Source organism: Paramisgurnus dabryanus, chromosome 7 (genome assembly GCF_030506205.2).
Source record: "Paramisgurnus dabryanus chromosome 7, PD_genome_1.1, whole genome shotgun sequence".
Lineage (NCBI taxonomy): Eukaryota > Metazoa > Chordata > Actinopteri > Cypriniformes > Cobitidae > Paramisgurnus > Paramisgurnus dabryanus.
In genome coordinates this window covers 33424181-33451584 of record NC_133343.1, presented here as the reverse complement: position 1 = coordinate 33451584, position 27404 = coordinate 33424181, and the positions used below count along the sequence as shown (strand labels likewise).

The 27404-nt window shown below is 37.4% G+C and overlaps 1 protein-coding gene across 10 annotated transcripts in view; it reads left to right on the top strand.

Moving 5' to 3' along the window:
- The window catches only part of ptprt (protein tyrosine phosphatase receptor type T), a 320643-nt gene that overhangs the window by 121858 nt on the left and 171381 nt on the right, over positions 1 to 27404 (top strand). For all 10 annotated transcript variants that reach the window (XM_065279615.1, XM_065279610.1, XM_065279609.1 and 7 more), the window contains exon 7: positions 16785 to 17078. In XM_065279615.1, coding sequence (XP_065135687.1) covers positions 16785 to 17078 — 294 coding nt within the window. The remainder of the gene's footprint in view (positions 1 to 16784; positions 17079 to 27404) is intronic.

Below are 27404 nucleotides of genomic sequence, written 5' to 3'. Positions count from 1 at the left end.
CAGAGTACCTCAGATAGACACTTTATGTCTTCAGTGTGATTCACAAAAACTGTAATATCATCGGCATAAGCGGTCATAGAAATTTTTGAGTCTAAAGAAAAACCAGGCACATTAAAACCTGTCAATCTTTCTCGAAGTTTAAAAAGTAGTGGCTCAATTGCTAAACTATATAATTGACCCGACAGTGGACAGCCTTGTCTTATACCCCTTGAAATAGGGATCGGACAGCTCAAAGCACCTCCTACCTTAACCATACATGATGCACCATTATATAATAACTGTATTAACTTTAAAAATGATTCACCAATACCAAAAACCTTCAATAAACTAAAAAGATAATTGTGATCAACCCGATCAAAAGCCTTCTCTTGATCCAGGGCAATTAATCCGACAATCACATCCAAACCCTTACAAATGTCCACAATATCTCTTACTAAAAACAAATTGTCCATAATAGACCTCTTTGGAATACAATATGATTGATCCTTGTGTATGACCAAACCCAGGTATTTTTTAAGTCTATTTGACAAACATTTTGAAAAGATTTTATATTCTGTTGTAAGAAGGGCCACAGGGCGCCAGTTATTTAAAAAAGCTAAATCCCCCTTTTTTGGCAATAATGATAAAACAGCATATTGACAGGTGACAGGTAAAACTCCATCTCTTATAGACTCACATAATACATTAAAATAGTCGTATCCAATGCAGTTCCAAAACTTCTTATAAAAGTCTGCTGGCAGTCCATCTATTCCAGGAGATCGTCCTGAATTAAGTTGTCCCACAGCGGCAGTAATTTCCTCAAATGTAATATTAGCATCCAATACAGTTTTAGAGTCAATGTCCAACTGAGGAAGACCTCGAAAAAGCTGTGCCATAGTATCATCATTTTCACAGTTTTCAGCAGCATAAAGACTTGAATAAAAACTTACAGCATGGGTTCTCATTTCTTCCTTCTTAAACGTTATCCTCCCATCAGGGAGTTTAAGACATGGCATTTGTTTTTGTTGAGCCGCCTTATATTCTAGATTGAAAAAGAAAGAAGTGGGGGCATCCATTTCTGCTAAAGTCATGAAACGGGACCTTATCAGAGCTCCCTTTACTTTCTCGTTTAATACCAGACTTAGCTCTCTCCTTTTCTTTTGTAGTTCACTGTACAATACAGAATTATGTGCATCAACCAACTGCAATTCCATTGAATTAATTTGCTTTTCAAGTGATTCAATCACATTCTTTATTCTACTACTACAGTTGGCTGTATACTGCTGACAAAATATTTTTATTTGCGTCTTGCCTACATCCCACCACTGTTTCAAGTTCTCAAAAGAATGTTTGTTCTTTTTCCAATTTTCCCAAAAGACAACAAACTTCTCACAAAAAGCAGCATCTTGCAGCAATTTAACATTAAAATGCCAGTAAACCGATTTTCTAGGTGCATTTGACATGGTCATTGTCATAATAATTAAATGATGATCAGAAAAACCTACAGGACAAATGCAACATTCAATGACTCTACTATTACAATAATCTGACACATAAAACCGATCTAATCGGGCAGCACTTACTCGATTGTTAAAAGCTTTAATCCATGTATACTGTCTATCATTAGGGTGTTTTATTCTCCACATGTCTAATAACTGGAAGTCTTTCATAATTTTTGATAATGCACTTGAAGACTGTATATGAGGTTCCTCAGTATTACGGTCTATTGTAAAGTTTATAGTACAGTTCCAATCTCCACCAATAACAATCCATCCTTCATTAAAACACTTTTTAAGACTCTCATTTAATATATTAAAAAAATTAAGGCGTTCTTGTCCCACTGTTGGTGCATAAATATTTATCAGGAAAACAAGCGTTTCTTGAATTTTAGCTTTAACAATCAACATTCGACCCTTTACTGGTTCCTCTGTACTTATAATATCCACCCTTATGGTTGAAGAGAAGAAAATCCCCACCCCTCTACTTAAATTTGTACCATGACTTAGTATTTTATGTCCTTTCCACCATAAATTCCACTCAGTCTCATTCATCAAGTCACTATGGGTTTCTTGTAGAAATACAATGTCAAGCTTTTTTTGTTCAATTGTTTCATGGACTATAGCACGCTTTACACTATCCCTCCCACCATTAATATTTAAAGAGCCTATCTTCAAAACCTCCATAAAGAAAATTAAGGTGGGAAACAAAGAAGTAAGCATGATAGAAAAGCAAAGAAAAGACAGAGTGTAATACATGATTATTTGCGATTTTTTGGGTTGTTCTTTTTCCTAATCATTGCTTTACTTTTTCTTATGCTCGTAAGATGCTTTTTCAATCGAAAACGCTTCTTCTCACTAAGTTCCTCAACTCCAACTGTCCTCTGATAAAAAATAACAGATTGTACAAATTTGTCTATATCAGGAAAGAAATCATTTATGTTAATTTGTTTGCCATAAGTTTCATCCAGAAAACTATTGATTTGATCCAAACTATACAAAGATTCTTTACTGAGGCCTCCTGAAAAAGCGGCCTGAGATGCATTAAATACCCCATCATTTTCACACATAGAGACTTGTGAAGCTGTATCATCAGACTGTTCATCCTCATCATACATTTCCTCATTATTCAGAACACCAGAGTATAAGTTTTCTTCAATTCCATCATTTGCACTTTCCAACTGTTTCGTCGTACCACTGCTACTAGCTGCTACTTCAGCATGATCATCATAAGGTAAATCGACCAGACTACTCTTTGGGGCCACATTAACTACAGCATCATCATTTTCAGTGTTAACAGCAGGTAACATATCATCTGAATTAACATTAACGTTACTCACCTCAACAATGGGAACAACCTCATCTTGCGCCGTATCAACCCGATCAGCGATATTGTTTGCGAGTGCGACCTCATCGTCTGATCCTGCCGCATTTTCTGCATCTGTTTTCTTATGTGGACACGTAAGACGCTTGTGTCCAACGTCTCCACACTCGAAACATCTTATACTCCCAGTAGATGCATACACCATATATAATCGTCCCTCATGTTTCACACGAAAGTTAATATTCAGTGTATTCTCAGGAGATTCCAGCGCCATGTAAACATATCGTCTAAAAGACGCAACATGCTTCAAAGCCGGATGTTTACATCCAAGCGCAACAGTTTTAAAGGGACTGACAACTTTTCCAAAACGCGCTAACTCACGTTGTAAAATGTCATTGGATATGAATGGCGGTATATTTGATATCGTTACTTTCGTTGTTGATGTATACAGCGGAGAAAGCTGCACAAAAGCATCTTTAACAGTAAGGCCAGTTACTATTAAACGATTAACCAAATTCTGTTCCTTCAAAAAAACAACTACGGCCTGATTCATACGTGATGCAGACACGATATTCTCGTGACCGATCTGATCCCCGACTGAAATTAACACATCCTCCACTTTGGCATTATCCTCAGGAACACACCTGAAACCATTACGGAGTGAAAGTGGCGGCGTCTCTTCAAGAGACGCCATTCTGCCACGCAATCGCCAAATCTTTAACAAATCGCTTTCTTAACCATGTATTCTCTGGAAAAAGAAAGGAAAATCACTCTCATAAAAGAACTCTCAGCCACACGCTCCTCACACTCACCCAGCAAACGCCAACGCACACGCACGCGCACGAGAGAGAGAGAGAGAGCGAGCGAGCGAGAGAGAGAGAGAGATATTAAATGATACACAGTTCAATAAGGGTTGCAGAAACAGGTGTATGTCACTGGCGGCCGGTGGCATTTTTTTCGAGGGCACTTCATGCAAAGTTCGTCACAACATGTATGTGGTCCATCATGTGTGTGGTTAAAAATATGTGTTCTGCACGTCGAGTGAACCTATGTGCATCACGTGTCTTGTCAAAATAAGTGCCTGCTGCAGATGCGTCTAAGAGGCTGTTTAAACTTGGCATTAACATGCGTTTCGTCGATCGGATCACAAGTGGACGACGTTAATGCCAGGTGTAAACTGTGTTCAAAACATTTTGAACGCGTCCACTTTCGACCACTTTCAACCACATCCAGAGGTAGTCGAAACCACTTTCGATCGGATCGCTTTGGAGTTGCGGAACGCAATGTGGTTGAATGTGTTCGAACAGCCACACGCGACCGCCTTCTCTCTGCCCATTTATCTAATCTGAGGTATTAAACACAAATTTTACGTCCTTTTTTGACTTCTGGCGTGAACATACGGTGAACAGCGCTATTTTTAGTCTTTCATTGATAAAACTACTGCGGGTGTTCTCCGTAGTTTCATTTTGAAAGGGTGAAAGTTGTGCGATCCTATTTCATCAATTGCGCTGAAAATTCAGAGAAAGCTCCAACATAGAAACGTACAAAACACTGTGCAGCGTGTTTACTTGCTAAACAAGCAGTGGACTCCGACATAATATTAGTTTGCGTCCATATAAACTCATCATTACTCGCGCTCACGTTTGAATGACAGCAGAGAGACTCGCCCACCGTCTCACGGACCGTCCCCTCACAGTATTCAGGACAGATGCCGTCGAAAGTGGACAGAAGAGACGGATTTAAATACCAGGTGTAAACGTAATGTGTCTCTCTCGTCCACTTGTGATCCGATCGATGAAAACACATCTTAATACCAAGTGTAAACAGCCCCTAAAGGGTTTATGATAAAAGAGACGCTCATACTCTCATAATCTCATGCGTAATCAGAGTTTACTGTTAAGGGAGTGTCTTGCGTGTATTTTGTGAACGTGTGCGTCTATTTCATCATAAACGGTTTTGACGCGTGTGCAGCAGGTACCTATTTTTACAAAACACGTGATGCACATGACGCAACCAAACACATATTTTGAAAACACGAGCAACACACGTGACACTCCGAACACATATTCGGAATTTGCGCCCCTCGGATGAGCAGTCACGAGCCGCCACTGGTGTATGTGTTGTAAAGTTTGGACGTTTCTCACATGCATTTGAATATGTACTAACTGAGATCAAATTATTTTCGGCAGTGATTATGCCACAGATGCTTGATAGATGTTAGCTTGTATTGAATCCAGAAAATTCTTTAATAGAATCACCATATTTCAATATTCTGACAGAAAGTCATCTTGAATATTTTCTCAGCGAGTGTGCATCAGGCTTGTTAGCATTCAGGTCTTGGTATCCCGCGGTTCACGAAGCCCCTCTCTGTCTCTGACAAGACAGAAAGCCCGTAGGGACCCTCAGTTTCTCCCCACAGACCTTCATCAGCTGAATAATAGCAAGGTGTGCGTGTGTGTTTGGCCACTGTGGCCTTATTGATATGCTATCGGTCAGTGCTCGACCTTTCATGTGTGAGTGAATGAAAGAGAATAATATAGTGTTGATGTAACTAATGGGTTCATAAAGAAAGGAATGGCCGGGGGGAGAGGTGCTAGCGACAGGTGACAGGTGTAATTTGAGAATGTTCTCCAGGCTGTAATCTAAAGTCTGTGTAGTCTGTGTTTGGTGTGTAGTCCATATTGAAAAAGGCCATGTGGAGAATGCTAACCAACTCTAAAATATAGTGCACTGAATCTTGTTTTCTCTCTCAGTTATGAGGGTTTTTATTATCATAGTGAAAACTTTATGTAAATGCTGGGTAATTTTCAACCCTGAGTTAGGTCAGAAAAGGACAAACCCAGCTGTTGGGTTAAATTAACCCAAAAAACAACCCAGCATTTTGGGTTAAAACAACTCAGCATAGATTACCAAAAGGTTGGACCCAAAATAACCCAGCATTTTTAGAGGATAAATTGCATAGAGAAGTTCCAAATAAAAATTTTATAAAATATAATTAAAACAATTAGCAAAATAGTAGTAATAGTAGAAACTAGTTTATGTACATTTTCATAAAAACACTCATAAAATTTTGGGTCAAAAATGGATGAACCCAGCCCATTAGGTTGTAATTTAACCTATGCTCCATAGTTTTAACCAATTTTTGAAGCATATATTAACAAATTCTGGGTTAACTCTTTCCCTGCTGAGTTAAGCTGAGATAATTCCATTTTTGTGAAGGATTATTGATAGAGATCAGATGCAGAGCGATCCTCAAAACATAGACGGAGTTCTTTCTCTTTCACAGAGGCATTACTTCCGGGTTTTAAAGGTGCGGAAGTGCACCACCTGGTGGATAGTAGCAGTATTGTGAAACAGCCGAAAATTCTTGTCATTGGCAGGTAAGCGTTTTCTCTTAATTGACGAGATAACTCGTCAATGGCGGAGAAAGAGTTTATTGTTACATACTGGCAGGAAATGCGAAGAAGACGGTTTTCAAGTTTTGTTGCTCTTAATAAATTTTTTAACATAAATCAGCTCCCAAATTTTCTTTTTTAGCATTAAGCAAGTCATGCACTTTATTTTCTTATTTCTGCATGTTTTAAAACCAAAACCAAAATGTCAGACATGCATGTGGATGTACACGCATCTTTGTATTATATTAACTCTTTCCCCGCCATTGACGAGGTAACTCGTCGATTAAGAGAAAGCGCTTCCCTGCCAATGACGAGTATTTCCGGCTTTCCGTAATACCGCTATTATCCACCAAGTGGATAATCTGCAACTTATAAAACCAGGAAGTATCGCCCTAGCGAAAAAGCTGTATGTCCGTGTAAGTTTTGAGGATCGCTCTGCATCAGATCTCTATCAAAAGTCCTTCACAAAAATGGAATTATCTCAGCTTTTTGCTCAAAATGTTGTGTTTTTGAAGAAACCTACCCATATTTGATAGGTGGTAAAAACAAACGAAGGAAGGATGAAACGATTTTGTTTGTTTGAAAGCAGAGGGTCTGTTCTTTTATTATTTGATATATTGTATGTTTATATATTTTAAGAAGAAAATTTTCTGGAAGGGATTGATTTTTTGTGAAAACTATGAAAAATTCTGGCACTGGCTGGCAACTTAAAAAATAATGCTGGCGAGTTAAGACTTAAGCATATTGGACGGTACACCTTGAGTGCATTAAGATGAGTGCTTAATGTACTTATTTTTATGAAAACCTCAATTTCGTCCAAAATCGATATTTATACTTTCCTTTGCCTGTAGCTCAAAATCGGACCGTGCACAGTCCGACTCATTTTGCCAGCACGGGTCACATATCTCTCCATGATATAATCTAAAGCTTGGCTGCAAGCATTTGCTTGTATTTTCAGTCGAAAGAAAGCGGGGCACTATAAAACAGGTCATGTTTTTGATATCTGATTGGAATACGTAATATGAAAGTGTAAACAATTTAGAAGGTACTGAGGCTACTATATGCAGGTATTTCTTGTTTGTTTGTGTGTGTGTGTTGGTTATGTAGGATGGAGTGTTATCTACATACAGACAGAGTGAAATATTAATAAAGGTTTTGATAGTGTGTGTGTGTGTGTGCCCATAGACTGCCTGTAAACTACAGAGATGGATTAAAGCGCAGTAATACTACAGCTCAGATACGCAGGCGGCGAGAAGTAAATACTTCAAACACTCAGGGACACTTTATTTGTCTGTGTTAACATCTTTTTATTTCCATACACCTGTACCATCCAAATACACATCGAAAAATGTGTAAACACTGAAATACACATTTCATTTTCACTGTCTATGAGGAATAGAGTTGTTCTCTTCCAAGACCTAGTGAGCTGACTATCTAGGGCGCATGCTAAGGTGTGCTTCTAATGCACTGGCTGATCCACAAGGTGGATATTTCCAGGAGAGAGTAAAGTAGCTCACCGGGTTTTAGAAAAGAGCTCTTTTGTGTGTGTGTGTTTCTGGTCTCATTGACTCCAGAGATGTTTTCAGAGTAGAATTTTGAATTTTATGCACAGGTGTCCTCAGCATGCAGCCTTTGAACAGCGCCGGGTTTGTGAATTCAGTCTAGCGAAAGGCGCTCCCTCCCTTTCGCTTTATCTCTCTCTCTCTCCGTCCATCTCCGAGCTTTGCTTTTGTTCATCCAGACCTGAATGTACTCCTTCAGAAAGAGGGTTTGAAGAGCCCTCACTCCCCTCACGCTGTTCTTGCCGCACTTCTACTGTATGTTTACGGCATCCTGTAATTCTGGCATGCCCCGTTCCTCTGTAAAGCTCAAAATGGTGTTTTGATTAAAGCATTCTTTGTGAGCATCGAACAGAAACACGGATGCACTCCTATAAAAAAAGAGAAAGAGATGGAGCGGAGAATAAAGTAGAAATGTAGTTCCTCGTCTCTGACAAAGAGAATCAAACCATCAGAGAGATACAGCATCAAGGGACAGAGGTCAGGTTAAAGGCACAGATAGCGTCTCTCATGCGATTCCCCCGAGCCGTTCTTACAGGGTTTGATCCGCACAATAAAGTAAGTCACTCAAACTCCTTGCAGACTGCAGGTGTGGACAATCTGTGGTGGTGCTGATGTTGTTTTGAAATTGTTTTATAGCTCAGGTAAGATTTTATTGTGATATGATGTCATTATGTAAAGGGAGGCAAATGAGAATTGGTTGTTTAATGATACTGATGTTGTTTCTGGTTGTGTAACGTTTCATTTCAACAAGAAAACATGAAAGTGTAGAGAAACAATCAAGTTAACATAGCCTGAAGTGAGAGGTTAGTAGTTGAAGTTTGAGATTTGGATTTTAGTGTTGTTGAAACAAAGGTGTGTCTGCATTAGGTGATAAAGAATAATATATGAAATAATATATATGAAAAAATGGTCAGAATATGTACCCTAGCTTAAACTGGGGCTGTACCTTTTCAAAAACACATAAAGAGTTTGTGTTAGTAGATCAGAGGGTATCTGGTATCTGAAAGCTACATATTGGTACAAAATGTATACATATCTGTACCTAATGGTACAGTAAATCACAAAAAATGACTTTAACAGCGTCATAGTTGTGTAGGATATCATAAATAAAATAATACTGAATATACTGCAAACATTATCTCAGATCTAGTTCTAGTATAGATCTAGTAAACCCATATTTTTTCATGTATGCACCTGTTCAATTGTGGGTTCTTAAAAATACATAGATTCGAGATTATATAGGGCCCTATGAAATCCGTTTTTTTCCAAATTCCGTATTTCTTTTTTAGTAAAATGTAGTTTTATTTTTCTGAATTCAGTTTTTTAAATTCTATTTTTCTGTTAAAATTTTTACGGATTCTGTAAATTAATAAATAAAATGTAAGTAATCAGAATGATTAAGCTTATTATACAATTCAACAATGGTTTATTAACTTATTCCCCGCCAAGTTTCACAAAATGTAAAAATATATAAGCGTACAAATATGTCAAATAAAAGAACAGACCCTCTGCTTTCAAACAAACAAACAAACAAACAAACAAATCAGGAAAAAAACTTTCATCCTATCTATATTTTTTCTCCGCTTATAAACTCTTAAATATGGGTATTATATTTTTTTTTAAATTAAGCAAAAAGCTGAAATAATTGCATTTCTGTGAAGGAATTTTGTTAGAGATCAGATTCAGAATGATTATAAAAACATACACAAAGTTTAAAATTAATAAATAACATTTTTGCTTCAGTTTTTTTATAAATGGTGTTAAAAAAATCACAATCTAGTGGATAATCGCGGTATTACAGATTAACATAAAAACTCATCAGGAACGCGTTTTTTTCATGCAAATTTATTGTCTTAATTGACGAGATAACTCGTCAGTTTTGCTGCATTCAAACGTACATTTTGGGAGTGCTTTAATATTTGGGTAATGCTTACAAAATTTCAACATTGAATCTTCTTGTTAGACAAAGTGCTGATTGAGTAAAATTTTGCGAACAGTACAAATAGCCCGAGATAAAAAAAACTGCTTGATGGCCTTTGAAACTTTAGCGCCAGCCTCTGCATTTAACTTAATTTTAATAATTTTGTAATAATTCAATCATTTTATTTGCCGGTTAAGAATACCACAGCAAATAAGATTAACTTTTTTCAAAAATACTTTATACAAAATTGGGCAATTTTTTTGAAATTCCACAACATTGAGTAAATTAAATTTTCATGTCTTGATTCCGTGTTTTCTGCATCGTGGAACTCATAGGGCCCTAATTATAGAATAGATTATGATTGAAATCAAACTTTCCTTTACTGTACACTGTAAAAAAAATCTGTAGAAATTACAATGTTATTGCAGCTGGGTTGCCGGTAATTTACCGTAGATTTACATTTATGTTATTTACTGGCAAGAGTTTGTTCAAAGTTAAATAAATTTTAAATATTAACAGTCTTTATCTTAACAGATTAAAACTATACAATAACAGCCTCATGCAAAGCATTCTGGGAACCAGAAATCATCATCAACCTTTTCTGTTTTTTGCTTCAGATTTTGTTTAATGTTTTGCTTGATGCTGTTTTTTTGTTTTACTCTGTAAAGACAAAGACTTGTAAATGTTTAATGTTCATTTAACTTTGAACAAAATATTGCCAGTAAAAAACATACATTTAAATCTACGGTAAATTACCGGCAACCCAGTTGCAATTTCTACGGAATTTTTTTACAGTGTAACCATATTCTCTCTCTTTCTCTCTCTCTCACACTCTCTCTCTCTCCCAACCATGTTTTTGGTTGTACCAACGGGTAAAAAACCATATTGCAATTATTGTTATTTCACAGCTACAAATTCCCATTTGACGGCTGAATTCACCTTTCCCCCTCCGCTTCTATATCAGACAGACCCCGTGAGCTTTGATCAGATAGCAAGGTGGGATTTCTGCAGATTTCTCACAAATCCAGCCGGTTTTAAAGCCTCCCTGCAGGCACAAGGTGATAAAGGCCAAAGTTACAGGGCGGCTCGGCCACATACACGCACGTCTGCACGGCGGTGTCCACTAGCCACGATACTGCTAATAATCCCGACTCGGTATCAGTAGAAATGGGAATGAACTTTATGTACCAAGGGATCTTGATAAGAAAAGAAGAGAAATAGCATTTATGGGTCTACACAAACACAGAGACACACACATGAACTTTTACACTCCATGTAGTAAATAGTGTGCGCAGGAAACCTCTATAGGAAATTGATTTTTTCCTGGAGTGAAAGGGACCCCCGGTGAACGGGTAAAGCTCCTTTTGTTATCAGTATCCCTACCTTGTGAGACCGTGTGTTTTTGTGTGTGTCCAAACTATCTGACCTCAGCATATTGCCTTATTTATTCTCATTTCATCTCACGTGTACTATTGGAGAGTATACTTAATAGAGTATACAACATAACTTGAGAAGTGGCTGAGATGTGTCAAACTAGTTGTGTCAATTGAAATTTTGATTTTCTTATTTATCATATACAAACACTTTCTTGTTGCACTTAATAATTTTATTGTATGATAGAGTTTTGGTTGTCACTTCTAATAAAATGTTTGGTTAGTTTAACTTAAAATGTAAGTTACCCGATTGGCTTAAAATTAAAGTTGATTTGACTTAATTAAAAAATATTAGTTTATAAAAAATATATATTTGTGAGTTGAATTAATTATAATAAAAAATAAATAAATAAGACAACCAAATAACTTGAAAACACCCATTTTTTTGAAACACTGTAAAAAAATGCAGCATGAAGTTAAAACAACTTGATTTTGTGAGTCAATTTAACCTACCATTTTAAGTTTTGACTTGTGAAAAGTTGATTTTTTTAAGTTAAAGTATCAAAAAATATATGTTGATTTAATTTTTTACAGTGTAGGTAAATGTACAGACATCAGATGTCTTAACATTTCTTTATAAAGCATGTGTTGACCACACACCGCTGTGCTAATCTCGGTACGTGGTACACACATCATTAAGGCCTTCAATAGTTAAATCACAAAATAGCTCCACTATCGTGAAGTGTTCAATAATAGCCAGTCATCAACGACCAATCAAGATACAGCCTGTCATCAACAACCAATCAAGATTCAGCCAGTCATCAACATCCTCCAAAACTCATTTCAATCCAGCTAGCTGCAATCATAAACTCTCAATCGAAAACAGTCAGCTAATCGTTGAGTTTTATCAACTGCAGGGCCATAAATGCCCACGCCAGGGCAATGTGCTGATGTAGGGATGCTGACACCCAGAGATTACAAATGCTTTAAACAACAGGAGTGTATTAATGGTTGAAACAGGGGGGCTAATTCAGAAATGCAATTTAGATATGATGGCTACTTTGCTAGCGGACACCTTAGCATCTATTCATATAATGCTAAAAATGTTTTTGCATTTAGTATTAAGATAAAGCAAATATTGATATTGCTGTACTGCTGCGCCTGACCTTCAACCCCAATATAACACTTTTGCATGTCATTTATCTTTAACATAGAACCAACATTGTAGCATTGACTGTGGCTGCATGCGAGTTTTGCATAGACAAACGGTGTTTATTGTCTATTTATTATCACTCCTTCCTGTTATCGACTTTATTTTCTCATTTTCATTTGGAGCATTAAACACCCTTAAGCTCATGTCTGACTTCCCTCTCTGATGGGAAGAGTCTTTTTTCCGGGCAGTCGAGGGAGTCGGTGGTTATCAGCTGTGGGTAAATGGCCTTTGGTAATCTGGCTCAGTTGATTACATGGCACAGTAGAGACAGCAGCCTCTCATTAGAGCGAGCCTGGGTGGCTCTTCTACGCTCCGATAAACCCTTCATGCACTGCTGCTCACCTCTAACCCTGGATTACTGTCTGTCTTCTGCACAGAGAGAGAGAGAGAAGTTACAGAAAGATGATTCAAAGATGGACGACGGGAATTACGAAATATGTAGAACTGTGATTTCTTAAACTTTTTTTAACCATTAACAATAAAAGATTAACAGACGGATAGTTGGCTTGTGTAAAGAAGGTTGCATACCGGGAAAGAAGCGCTGCGCCACGTCGCGTGTAAGACAACCCGCAGGTATCCCACACCGGACATGCACATTCAATAATGCAAGCTTAGTCAGAAAGAGTCTACTTCCAGATGCAAAATATGTATTAGCAGCCTATGTTAATTGTTATAAATTTGATACTATTTAATGTTAAACCTATGTGAGTAGCGCTATGTGGCGCTCCAGGGATTTGAGTAGCATCCCGGTGTGCAACCTCTCTCTATATATATTATTATTATTATACATATACATATATATATATATATATATATATATATATATATATATATATATATATATATATACATAAAACCACACACACATACAGTACATATATTCATTTCAGATTTTTTACATTTATTCATATTTTTTTATTTTTATTAAAATATATCATCTGGAATATATAAAAATATAAATACATGAATGTGTGTGTATTTATATATACATTAACACACAGCACACACAAATATATTATGCAAAAAAAATCACTATTTTGTATGCGATTAATTTATATATGTATATATATATATTAGGGCCGGGACTCGATTAAAAAATTAATCTAATTAATTAGAGGCTTTGTAATTAATTAATCAAAATTAATCACATTTTAATCACATATAAATATTTGACCTGAGAACATTGAGAAGTTATTTTTTCACATGGATTTTTAGTATACCATGAATAATGACTGAATACATAAGCTTAAGCAACAAAATATTGTTTATTTTTGTTCAACCAAGTCGTTGTACTCTGAGTCGGGCTAATGTCCACACTAGCTGCTATATGTTTTGCATTGAGATGATACTTGAGGCTCGATGTGCTGCAGTGATATGTGAATTCCTTGTTGCATAGCTTACACACAACCATGCTCTTATTGACGCTTCCATCCGTTCGTTTTTTATAAAAAAAATTCCCATCCACGGGGCCAACCAAAGCGATCTCATCAGCTTCTTCGTTCATGTTCACTGTGGTTTGTTGTTGTCTGAAGTCATGAACGCTAGTTGGTGCTCCAGTATAATCGGTCCGCCAAAACTCATCCAATGAGAAATGTTCCGCGGTACAAAAATAAGTGCGATTAAAATGCGTTAAAAATGTTTAACGCGTTATTTTTTGTGTAATTAATTAATCTTAAATAACGTGTTGAAGTCCCGGCCCTAATATATATATGGTCATTATCAGTATTAAGTAGTGTATAGATCTACATCTACAGATGAAATATCTTGAAAGTGAATGTAAAGTATATCTTTACAGAGTATATTGGTAAAAAATTCTCGTTCATTAACATTATTAAATGCATTTGCTGACATAAGCAAAGCTGTAAAATGAGCGATATAGTTTTACAGCATTTTTTATCTTAGTTAATGTTAGTTAAAGCGAAAAACCTTAGCTTTTTGGTTAAAAACAGATCAACAAAAGTTTGTATTCCACCATTTACACAATGCGTCTCCGTACCTTACACCAATTCACAGCAGTAAGCTTATAATAATGATTTATTTATGACAAATTTTGTGAGAAATGTCTGTTGTTTTTATTAAATGTAAAGATAAGTAAGTAAAGTAACCTGCAATTTTATTTTTCAAACTGAGATGGCGATAGAGAGGCAAAAGTTGCAGATTGCAGCTTTAACCCAAATACGATCGTTTACTGTTTATTCATGTTGGTACACAGTGAAAGAACTAATGTTGACAAATACCATATTTGGTTTTAAGTATAAATAAGTAAATGCTGAAATTAACTTAAGATTACTAAGATTAATAAATGCTATAGATGTCTTTTAGTTGTTAGTTCATGTTAACTAATCTAGGTAATAATAGGAATGGAGAAGTAAATAAACAAATAAGTAAATAATGAAAGAAAGAAAGAAAGAAAGAAAGAAAGAAAGAAAGAAAGAAAGAAAAAGTTTACCTTTAACACTTACTGTACCACCAGGTTTGGTACTAAATCTGAGGTTCTCAATGGCAGGAAAAAAGTGACAGGACAGCAGAAGAGAAGAAAGCCAGAGACAGAAAGTTAATGCTGTGCAAGCCGTAAGCTGTCTCTGGTGGATTTACTGTGAGTGGGTATCGAGAGAGAGAGAGAGAGAGAGAGAGAGAGAGAGAGAGAGAGAGAGAGAGAGAGAGAGAGAGCTTAGTTAGCCGTTTAGGGAAAAGCTATAGCCCACTTTCTCGACTGGGATTCAAGAAAACGTTTTATTCCGTTTATTTTAACAATTCTGTCAGCCAAGTGAGTCTCTCTGATATCCCTTAATGAGCTGCAAAGCTTCAGCCTCATGCGTCACCATAATTTCAAACCTTCATTTTCTTCACCATCTTGCACTACAAAAGCAAATGTGAAATGATGGTGGAGTAGTGTAACAGCACAGTACGCGCACTCGCTATAGCCATTAATTGCTCTTTCAACAGCTTCTGCTGAAAAATGATTGTCCGAGATTACTCATGAATGGTGCATTGTAGTGCAGATATTTAAGCATCAGTTATTTTGTTCGAAATGTGGATTTGGAGATACTGTGACATGAAAAATTGTGTAATATGTGTGCTGGTGACATATACGGTAAACAATCACTCAGTGGGTGCCAATATAAACACAAACCATGACCTCCGAGCTTGTGCCTTTTACATTTTTATTTTACAGGACTGGTGTGCTTCAGGGTGGTTCAAGCTCAGACTAGTTTAAAGCTCTGGGGTCTCATTTATAAAACTGTTTGTAGGATCCATACTAAAAGTCTAGGTACGCACAAAATCCAAAAATGGCATACGCCAAAAAATATTAGACTTATAAAACAAAGCAATGTTCCCTATATAAATCAAAGATCAACGGCAAGTGTGCGTACATGAATCGTCCTCAGATCCCAACCTGCAAGTTTGTTTTTTTATAAATCACAACCTTTGCATGGAAATAAACCTTTGCACGCTTTATAAATGTAAACAAACGACCGTCATAAGCTGCCTTTCCATTAATCTTCAATTGCGCAAATTGAATTAGCGAATAGTGAAAATGCGCCCAATGGAAACACAGCAACTTCACATAAACTTCCACATATCACAAAAAGTTTTAACGCGTGGGTGAGGTGGTTTTTATTGCGATATATTCTGAAAAAGAAATATAATGACATCTAGTGCATATAGCGATCTCGCAAAGTATTTTGATCATCCACATGTCGTTCTGTGCAGCACCGTATGAAGCCGTATGATTTTTACGATAGTTTTTGCAATGACTTATCGGGAGAAAACAAAATTAAACTTTAATCGCACAACATCGGTTATGTAAACGGTGTCAATTTTTTGTTGAAATGTGGAAAATAATGCCAACATTTTGCGCAAATCCTTACTGGAAATGCATCTACTGTTCCTTTGGGTCAAAATAAAATCAGAACTGTATTCACTTGTACTTAAGTCCAATTTGTAGTCGTGCGTAAAATCTACACAGTAGCCATGCCGAAGGTTATCCTTAGCCTCTGCGTAGCCTGATATGCACCCCGCCAAATTTTTAACAGCGCGTCAGGTCTACGCAGACTGCAAGCGCTGTGATTTGTCCACTAAAACCATCCCATCAGGTAAAAAACTGCGTCATAGGTATTTCCGTTTGCGACGGTGAGAACAAAGATGGACCAAGTTGAGAAGTGATTTAACTCAAACTGCAACATTAGTCACTGTTTATTTACTTCCATCACTGCTGGTCTTCTCAAAACACACACAACAATTTGAGGTTTCTTCTTCGATTGTGGGTTGAACTTGCCAAGCTGCTTCTTCATTTAGGGTCGTGCTACTACTGTGGTAACAAGCGTGGATACTGCCTACCAGTGTTCTGCATTTGTGTTTGCACGTCGACGCGGATGGCGATGCAAAAGTATAAATGAAAATCGACGCATAACCTACGTCCAACTATAATGAGCCCTTTACTTTTGAAGAAGAAAAAATTGTATAGCATTGTAATTGTTTATCTTTAATTTCTCTTTTTACTCTCTCTCTCTTCTTTAGCACCCCCGACTCCCATCGCACCCCCCGAACTTCTTGCCGTTGGTGCCACCTATCTGTGGATCAAGCCAAACGCCAACTCCATCATCGGTGACGGGCCCATCATCCTGAAAGAAGTGGAGTACCGCACCACAACGGGGAACTGGGCCGAGACTCACGTCGTGGACGCGCCGACTTACAAACTCTGGCATTTGGATCCGGATGTGGAGTATGAGATTAAAGTTCTGCTGACCCGACCGGGCGAGGGTGGCACGGGACCCCCGGGTCCACCTCTCATCACTCGAACCAAGTGCGCTGGTAAGGGCTCTTCTTCACATCGCTACCTTAGCATCAAATGAAACTCGACAGCAACTACAAATGCTAAAATTTAATGTGGATGCAAGACAATAAGCCAGCGTGTGTGATTTATGGTGTGCATCAAAGAGGTGATGAGATGTCCGACTAATTTCCATATGATTTGATAAAGTACAGAGTATAGCAGTGGATCCAAACAAGAGTCTGTTATTGAGTTTCCTGTGGAGTATAAAAGGAGACTGATGTATTGAGAGAAAACGATGATTTGATATGATTTATGAAGAGGTGAGGGCGTTAGGTGTAATGATAATTGAGATTGTTGCATTCATATTGGCGGACGATGACGAGAGCAGAAGAGAAGAGAAGGGCTATAGGTGGGAATAATTTTCGGGTGTAATTATGAGCGCAGTGGGGCGGCGCACGGATCAGCGCTCGGGTAGACGGAGACGCTCTTGATCTGATAAAGTGACAGATAATGAGATAAATTCAGCAGATGAGAGAACCCCGGGAAGTAGAAGATGGTGCTCCAGGTGAAGAAAATGAGAGAGAGAGAGAGATCCAGGTGAGGGTTATGTGATGAAGGGGCTGGATTGTCATTGATGACACAGTGGGGAAGAACCAGAGCCTCCTCTCTCTCTCTGTGTGTGTCATACTCCTCACTCTACCTCACTTCCTCAGATGTTTTTCGAGCTCATTCTTTTCACAAGCATGCTGAGTTTCATATACTTGCTGTATAGTATGCCTGCATGTGTTGACTCAGATTTTGCCTATATTGCGGGGACCAGCAATGACTTTGCAATGTTAGGTCTTATATAGCAACCATAGAAGTCAAAAGAAAGTCATTACTGTGACAAGTGTGTGTGCGTTTGTGCTCATTTTTACTCATTCAGAATAACCTGTTCTACATAATCAGTGCGTTGATGCCAGATCACCACAGGTAGCCCTGTATAAAACACACACACACACACACACACATATTCCTGATCCAATGAAGTCGCTTCCAGCCGACAGCCCTGATCTCCCTTGTCCTTCCGATTCAATTTCTCTCCTCCACTCCGCAAAGGAGATGTATTGGTATGCAAATACAGTCACACAGAAGTCTGTTCTCTTTAAACTACGCCAGAAGGCTGGAAGTTGTCAGTGCACTTACAGACACAACACACATCTTGTGTGTTTTTCTTTTACTTTCATGTAAATGCAAAGATGCTGTTACATGCACACACTATGGACACTCAGCATGTTTGCTTTGTATTGAACTAAGCTTGCACAGATATTTTACCGTATTTTCCGGACTATAAGTTGCGCTTTTTTCATAGTTTGGCGGGTACTGGAACTTATAGTCAGTTGCGACTTATACATCAAAATTATTTCATATGAACCAAGAGAAACCATTACCGTCTACAGTCGTGAGAGTCCGCTTTATGCTGCTCCTGTATTTATGTAATTCGATGGATTCAGTGATGCGGAATGACTTCGGGACAGTTTTGAATTTGTTTTTCGCTTGTCGTGTTAATTTAGCCTGTTCTGCCTCCCAGGTATGTTTTGTATGCTATCGTATATCATGTAAATAACCGTTTATGTTACTTTAACATATACAGACACCTATTCAGCCTGCGGTTCTGTGCTATTGTTTAGTTGAATAACTTGCCTCTGATCTTTGTATTCTGAGTTTCTGACAAATTGTATTTTTTTGTTGGTGATTGACCGTGGAGACATCGACAACTGACTTTTAAAGTGAATCGTGAATAAAGAAAAAAGGTTGTGATCTTATTTGTTGTGAAAGTCTAGAAAAAGCATTTGCGGTTTCCCGGATAGGGTTTATTTTCGTCCCAGACTAAATGCATGTTTGAGCTGCCTTAATTTGTAAAAAACACCTTTCACTAACAATCTTAACATACAGCAGTCCCAATGTTTTGTCTCAAGATGCACACCAGTATTGTTTTTGTAAGGTTTGTTTGTAAAAACGACTTAAATGTCATATTATAACTAATTCCTAGTCCTGGATTAATCTAAACACTGTTTAAAGGTGCAGTGTGTAATTTTTTTGAAGGATCTCTTGGCATAAATGAAAAATATTATACAAAACCATACGATCAGGGGTGTATAAAGACCTTTCATAATGCACCGTTATGTTTTTGTTACCTTGCGAATGAGATATTTTATCTACATACACTGAGGGTCCCCTTACATGGAAGTCGCCATTTTGTGCCTCCATGTTTCTACAGAAGCCCTTAACGGACAAACTTTTTTTACTAAGTTGTCTCCGACGATGACATGTTTGTCCGGTGGCGGCTAACGTAGCTCCTCTATGCGTTTCAAAAGCGAGGGTGGAGCATTGGACTGAGCTGTTGGTTGCAATGGGCAACCTCACCACTAGATGCCGCAAAAATGTACACACTGCACCTTTAATAAAGCAGACTGCCCCAATGAATGTATAAAACATACATAAATACTCATGAATCGTTATTGTTAGTTATAAAGATTGTGATATGATTTTTTTGTAGAACTACATCTACGTCCACTGATGTTGTACCAGACATACAAAGTTAGACCCCACAACAAAAGTCATTTTTCAATTTTACCTTCGTACACTTTTGTGTAATGAAGCAAAACCAGCTACATCACCCAGACTGACGGCTGGCAAGCCCTCCATGAGTCTCGGGCTGTAGCCCAGCTAATGAGCTGGAAGCCAGGCCGTTTTTTTTACTCACACGTGCACTTTTTGTTCTAAGACCTAAATGAGCTCTGATGCTTTCACACAGCACCAGGATAGGGTTTCCAGTCCCGTTTTAATGGCTAAATATGGTTTATATCTGGTTGTAAATGAGATTGAATTAATCCTTCAACATCTTCAGAACCTTTCTGTTGCACAAAACCTTCTTTGTAGTGGAAGAAATATCAATAAAAAGACTATAAAAAGATAAGACAGAAATATTTAATTTAAGGACCATGACTTAAATGTGATGAAGCGTCTCTCTAGAGCCAAAAGTAGTTCTTCAATGGCATCGCTGCTACAAAATCTTTATAGCACTTTTAATTTTGAGGGCATTTTTAATGACATACTGTAGCATAATTTTGTTAGTTTAGCTACTGTTTTATTTATAGCTACAGTATAGCAGGAATAAACCTTGTCCTGTTCATATAACTGCTTGTATGAACAAATAACATGCAACTCACTGTTGTTAGTCAATACGGTTATTAATCCAAAACGCTGACTGTGTGTAGCCAAGAGTCGAATTGGCAGTCAAGCACCACAAGTAGTTTATCAGACATTCACACTGTGTAAAACTAATGCTGTTGTATTGATGAGGATTGATCGCATCCAGGCCCGTTTGCACGTGTGTGCAAATTCCCTGTCAGTTCTTGTCATATCAATGCATTTTGAGAGAGAGGTGATGCGGGTTTTATGAGTTTTATCAAATGATGTCAGTGTGTTTATGCACACACACACACACACACACACACACACACACACACACACACACACAGGCATATGCACATGTTTACCTGTCACACACAGCAGATTAAAGCAGACAGGTTTGAGGTGTTGCTTAGGTAAGTTCTGCTTGAGGACGTGTGTGTCTTTGTGCTGTAGAAAAGTTATTGGATTGTGACAAAGGGCTGGGCAGACACATATGGCAGATACACACACACGCACGCGCACACACACACACACACTGTAGGGTTTTTGTGCTTTGTATTGCTTCAGTTGGCATTAACCGATGAGTTCATAAGGGGCGTCAAGCTGTTGCATGTCAGTTTACTTATTCTGTATGTGCAAGAATGTGTGACAGGTTAAATATTTTAGAGGATGTGTAAGATTTGTCCCAGATTATCCTGAAATGTTTCTGCACAACTGAATTAATGTTCAAACTAATTTATGCACAATAATATTGAGTTCCCTTCCCTTCCTTTCCCATTCCAATTCCCTTCCCCTTCCATTCCCTTTTCCTTCCCTCCTCTTCCCTTCCATCCATCCATACATCCATACATCCATGCATCCATCACCAACTCTTATTCTATTATTTCTTCTTTCTTGTCTTTCTTTCTTCATCCATCTCCCTTCTTTCCTTCCATCCTTACTTTCTTTTATTGCTTATTTCTTTCCATCCCTTGTTCCTTCCCTTCCCTTTCCCCTTCTCTTCCATTTCCATCCCTTCCATCCATCCATACATCCTTCCCTTGCATTACCTTATCCTATTCTATAATTTCTTCTTTCCTGCCTTTCTTCGTTCATTCATCTTTTTCCTTTCCTTCGTTCCTCGCCTTTTTTTGTTCATCTATATATCCATCCTTCCTTCCATTACCTTATCCAATCCTATTATTTACTTTTCTTCTTTCCTTTCCTTTCTTTTCCTGCCTTTCCTCCTTCATCCAGCTATTTCCTTTACTTCCTTCCGTCCTTACTTTTGTTTTATCGCGTATTTCCTTTCATCCCTTGTTCCTTTCCTTCCCTTCCATTCCCTTATCATAACCTTATCATAAATCATAGTATACAATAAGGTAATGGAATGGAAGAATGAATGGAAGGAAAAGGGAATGGAAGGGAAATGGAAGGAAAAGAAAGAAAGAAACAAGGGATGGAAGGAAATACACAATAAAAGAAAGTAAGGATGGAAGGAAGGAAAGATCATAGATGGATGAAGGAAGAAACGCAACAAAAAAGGAAGGAACGTTAATGATAAGTTATGATAAGGGAATAAGGGAAGGAACAAGGGATGGAAGGAAATACCCAATAAAAGAAAGTAAGGACGGAAGGAAGGAAAGAAAATAGATGGATGAAGTAAGAAAGGGAAGAAAAAAGAAATGAAAGGAAAGAAGAAAAGTAAATGATAGGATAAGGTTATGGAAGGATGGATGGATGGATGGAAGGAAAAGAAATGGAAGGGAAATGGAAGAAAAAGAAAGGATGAAGGGATGGAAGAAAATACGCAATAAATGAAAGTGAGGACGGAAGGAAGGAAAGGAAATAGATGGATGAAGCAAGAAAGGCAACAAAAAAGGAAGGAAAGGAAAGAAGAAATGTAAATGATAGGATCTTTCTTCCTTCATCCATCTATTTTCATTCCTTCCTCCCATCCTTAATTTATTTTATTGCGTATTTCCTTCCATCCCTTGTTCTTTTCTTTTTCTTCCATTTCCCTTCCATTCCCTTTTCCTTCCTTCCCTTCCATTATCCTACCCTATCATTTACTTTCCTTCTTTCTTGCCTTTCTTCCTTCATCCATCTATTTCCTTTCCTTCCTCCCTTCCTTCCTTCCTTCCTTCCTTCCTTTTATTGCTTATTTCCTTCCATCCCTTGTTCCTTTCTTCCTTTCCTTTTCTTCTATTTACCACATTTTATAATGCTATACGTTGTCCACTTGGTCCGGTTTTTCCTCATCTCTCAGTCATTGTCATTCTCTCAGTCATTCAGTTTTCCTTCCTTACTTCCTTTCTCTATCCATTTCCTTTCCATTAGATAATTTTCCTCCATGCGGTCCTATCCCCCCCCCCTCAGTCATATGCAGCTCTAGAGATTTCTCATGCATTCTTTCTTTCCTCCATCACCCCAGATGATGGATATAGTTTAGTCCTCAGCTTGACTCTCCAGCAAAGTGGATTTATTTGAATATATTTCCACATTGCTTATGATAAATCTTCACCCTCTGCAGGGCCAAGAAGACGGTGGTGATAATGTGTGCGTTCTTAATTGCTGAATATCCATTCAGGTGACTTTGCTTCTCTTAATATTTAAAGCAGTAATTTTTCAAAATTAAAAAAAAAAATAGTGGCAATATCTCATCTTCACCAATCTCCACTTTAAACGCAAATTAAAGATAAACGCAAACCAGGACCCTCTCTCTCTCTCTCTCTCTCTCTCTCTCTCTCTCTCTCTCAGGTCAATTACAGCCCCCTAAGCCTGAATCCTTGAGATAAGGCCTGTCATAAAACCCTTTTTGAATACGCCGTGCCCTTTAGGGCATCTTTTTGTAAAATTTACGGCATTTTAAAACACCTCCACTTTACGAGTTAATTACCAACATATTTCTGAGTTAGAGGTTATGTGCTAATGTGTCTTCTGGCTTCTGTCCGAGCATCATGAATACTTTGAGATACCGGCACTCGACAGCACATAAGCTAATGATATAATGGACAAAAATTGTTTTTTTTTTTAGGGTTAAAGGAACATTTGCATCAATCAGTTCAGAAACAACCCTTATTCTGCAATATGTCTTCATTTGCATACAACATTCACTCAGCAACATCTTAGCAACCACACAGAACTCAGCATCAGCTGATGTATAGTAACACATTGGCAACCACTCACAAACGCTGCTCAGAATTTCTCCAATAAATGTTAAAATCTAGAAATAGTTGCTTGGTATTGCTGATGGTGTAAAATGCGCGCTATAGCTTTAAGAAGCACGGGTGTCCGCTTCTTTGTGCCAGTGCATGTTAAAGATCATCGCAACGCTGAATGAAAGCTTTGCTCTTTCTCTTTAATAAGATGAGCTAATGAGACAGGAGAGGAGAGACTTTAACAGAGCAGACCAGGCATATTCAGATACAGCGGATTTGTCTTTCCCAGCACGTCAGCCGGTCACGGTGCAGAGATGGTGAATAATACACAGGGGGCAGAAAGAGAGAGAGAGAGAGAGGCAGAAGTGTGGAAGGAAAGAGCGAAAGAAACTTTATTTTTGTGATTCTGAAATTTGATTTGCTTTTGCGAGACCTCAGCTGTGGAGTTTGAGGCTGGAGATATTTGTGGTTGTGATCATATTTAAGTTAAATTCTCTGGAAACTCAATAATATTATTCCAAACTTTCATTCCAGGCTGCATGCATACGTTTAGATTATATGGATATTTTTTACAACAAAGAATATTTCTCTTTTACGCCGTACAGAAGCGCATGGTTTATTACTGAAGGAACGGTTCACCCAAACCAAATCTGTCAACATTTGCTCACATGTCATGTTGTATGACTTTCTTCTGTCTTTTAAAAATGTCTGAGCTGCTGTTTAACAAACAATGATAAACGACTCTGTGTGGAGAATTTTAAAACTTACTATTAGCTTGTATAGACATTAATATAATATAAACTAACCTAACATCTTGATATGATAATTTTCATTTTGTCTTGGACTTTGAATATAAATTCAGGGTTGCCAGGTCTGCGTAACAAAACCAGCCCAATGCTCAATCAAAACTAACCTAAAAATTGCCCAATAACCTTAGGCCAGAGACGAGCCTAGACTTCTGGGGGCACTAAGCCAAACTTTGTAAGGGGGCCCTGTCAGTGTTTTCATAAAAAACTATTTATTGTCTTTGATTAAATGGAACTATAATCAAAAATTTTACAAAAAACACAAGTTGTATTATCTTATGGGGCGTACACACCAAACACGAAGCATGTATTCACATATCATTCCTCACTCAATATTACTTGCTCCCTTTAAATATTAAAATATTTCGCTCAAGTTGAATCTTTTTAGGCAAATAGTGCGTGTTTCGCATAGTCCCGTCTTTCGCAATTCTATATAGATACAGATATAGATATAGATATAGATACAGATACAGATAGATAGATAGATAGATAGATAGATAGATAGATAGATAGATAGATAGATAGATAGATAGATAGATAGATAGATAGATAGATAGATAGACATAATATATTACAGTACACTGAAAAAAAATGATTCATTGAATTTAATAAAAAATTTTAAGGTTATTGGTTGCAATCAATTATTTAAGCTACATTTAAACAAAAGTTTTTTATTTTTTTTTATTTTACGTTACTAATCTTTTTTGTTTAAATGTAGCTTAAATAAATTGATTGCAACCACTTACCTTAAAAAATTTGATTAAATTCAATGAATCTTTTTTTTAGTGTAATACAGTTACTACAGTAATGCAGTAATGTAACGCATTACTAATTTAAATTTCAGTAATATTTTACTCGTTACAGTCTTAGTAACGCGCGTTACAACAATGCATTTCAAAATTAGACTGTGTTATTTTTTATTTTTGACCAGTGCCGGGCGACCAGGAAAATAGTATGTCTGTTCGGGTGCTGTATGCAGCATGTTCATTTTTACTTTAATTTTGTATTTGAACTGCGATTTGGACGCGGTGTGCATCAAATATAGAAGCGTTTCTTAAAGAGCCGAATCTGGGAAGTCCGCGGCTGTATAAGCATTGACTAAAGTGGTCACAATCAGGTCCGGTAGCGTCGCTCATGCATAATAACTTCTAGATTTATAAGCAGCAATAATCTAGTGTAACTAGCAAAAGTAGTGTAACTCATTACAGTTCAGAGACAGTAATATTGTAATGTATCTAATTACTTTCAAATGACAATAATTTGTAATACATAATGTATTACACTTTGGAAGTAACTTTCCCAACACTGTAGATGTACCATAACATGAACAAAATTTAAATTTTAGGACTTATCACAATTTTTTATTGCTCTATAGCAGATGAATTTCACATTTTTGTGTGAACTGTTTCTTTAAGAGTACATCGACATAATATTACATAACAAACTATTTCAAATATTAATAACATGAATAAATACTTTGTTTTGGCATAACAGTAATGCTAGCATGCTCGAGACAGTCATACACCTGTTTTTGTATGGCAGTTGCTTGTGTGCTTTATTTTTGGATACTCACAATATTCTAACAGAAGTTTTAAATCTCCCTTGTGGCGAATTCAAGGCCCCATCACACTCCATTTGGCAAACACAGAGCCGCCCGCCCCCCTGAGCAACATCAGAATATATTGTATGTCTGCTTGAGTTTTTGATGGTTGATCACACCTTTAGATTGCCCTCGGGGAGATGTTCTCTGAATTACAATACAGTTGCCATCCTGTATTTTACATCACCTGCAGTAGTTCCTCTTCTGTCTCCGTCATCACAATCTCTCATCAAAAATGAGTCTTTATCTGAATGTGACTGAGGGGTTCGAGTCGGTGTACAGGTTCAAAAAAACGTAAGCGCTACAGACAGAATCTGACATGCATCACGTGATTATTACAGAAAATCATTTTGACTCGTACAGGATTAATGGATTTAATGGAAGTCTATCGGACAAGGCATACCAGAGGGCTTAAAAGCAGAAGTCTTGTGTTTATACTTTCTAAACAGTGCGTATTGTAATTTTTTCCAATGCAAGGCTTTGCCCAAAGACTTTAGTTGTAAGTGCATTATTTTAAATGCGAAATTACAGACGGGGCCAAATTGCTTTTTATGGTAATCCAACACCGTGTATTGATCCGAGAATCTATATTATGTACACCAACGGCCAGTAACTCTAACCTGAAAAGCTGTTTATTGTTGATGTTTATTGATTCAATGTTTAATTTAGGAGGATTCTGGTTTGCTAATATTTTGTGACGCTTTTCAGAGATGCATTTTCAAGAATGTTATTGCGGGAATGTGGTTTGAATAAATGACCTTCCTGAGTTAAAAAACACAAGAGATGCAGAGATGAAAGAATAAAGATGAAAAAAAAGTCTAGTATAAATATTATTTTTTTGCTTGTTCTACAAAAACGACCCACTCAGGAATCCAATTCGCCCCAAACGTTTGTTATTCAGATCCTGCTCTTATGTATTAACACAAAATACGTCAAAACAAAATCGCAGCTAGCGCATCTGAACGCCCTTGGGACCGTAGGAAATGTGGCCTTGCTGCATTATATATTTCAGAGGAATTGGTTTGAAATCTGTGGTTATAAATCAAACATTTACAATGAATAAAATCAATACGGTTAAACCGCAATGGAAAACAAATAAACAATGTTAAATGAAAATGTAACTACAGTAAAAACGAGCTGGTAAAGTTTTACCTTATGACACAATTTGGATGTTTTTCCATTCAGTTTCCTGAGCTTTCATAAATGTAAAAAGTAAATCAAACTTTATCACACAAAGTATAATTACTACAAATGGTCACAGTTATCTCCAGAGAAAAAAAATGAGGAATTTGCCGCAGAGATATACAGTAGGAAACCAAGAAGAGTGTTTATTTTCTTAAATAATTTGCGATGATGACGAAGGGCCAACATATGGAGGCTGTGTATGGCTTTGGGTGACATTAAATGAACCTTTCTATGATTGTGAGCTTTGATAGCAAAAAATAGCCCCTAGAAGACCTGAAGGAAGCCTGTATCTACAGGGAAAACAGACTCTGTGGTGTAGCTCTGGGTTGTATCCCATCGAGATGCTAAATTACAACAGTGTTCATGTTTAGCTCGCCGGCAGACAGATGTTTCTCGAGACGAGAGCTGTTTGCTTGTAGGCCCGGCCGTAGGACACCTTTTTTTGATGGACCATGA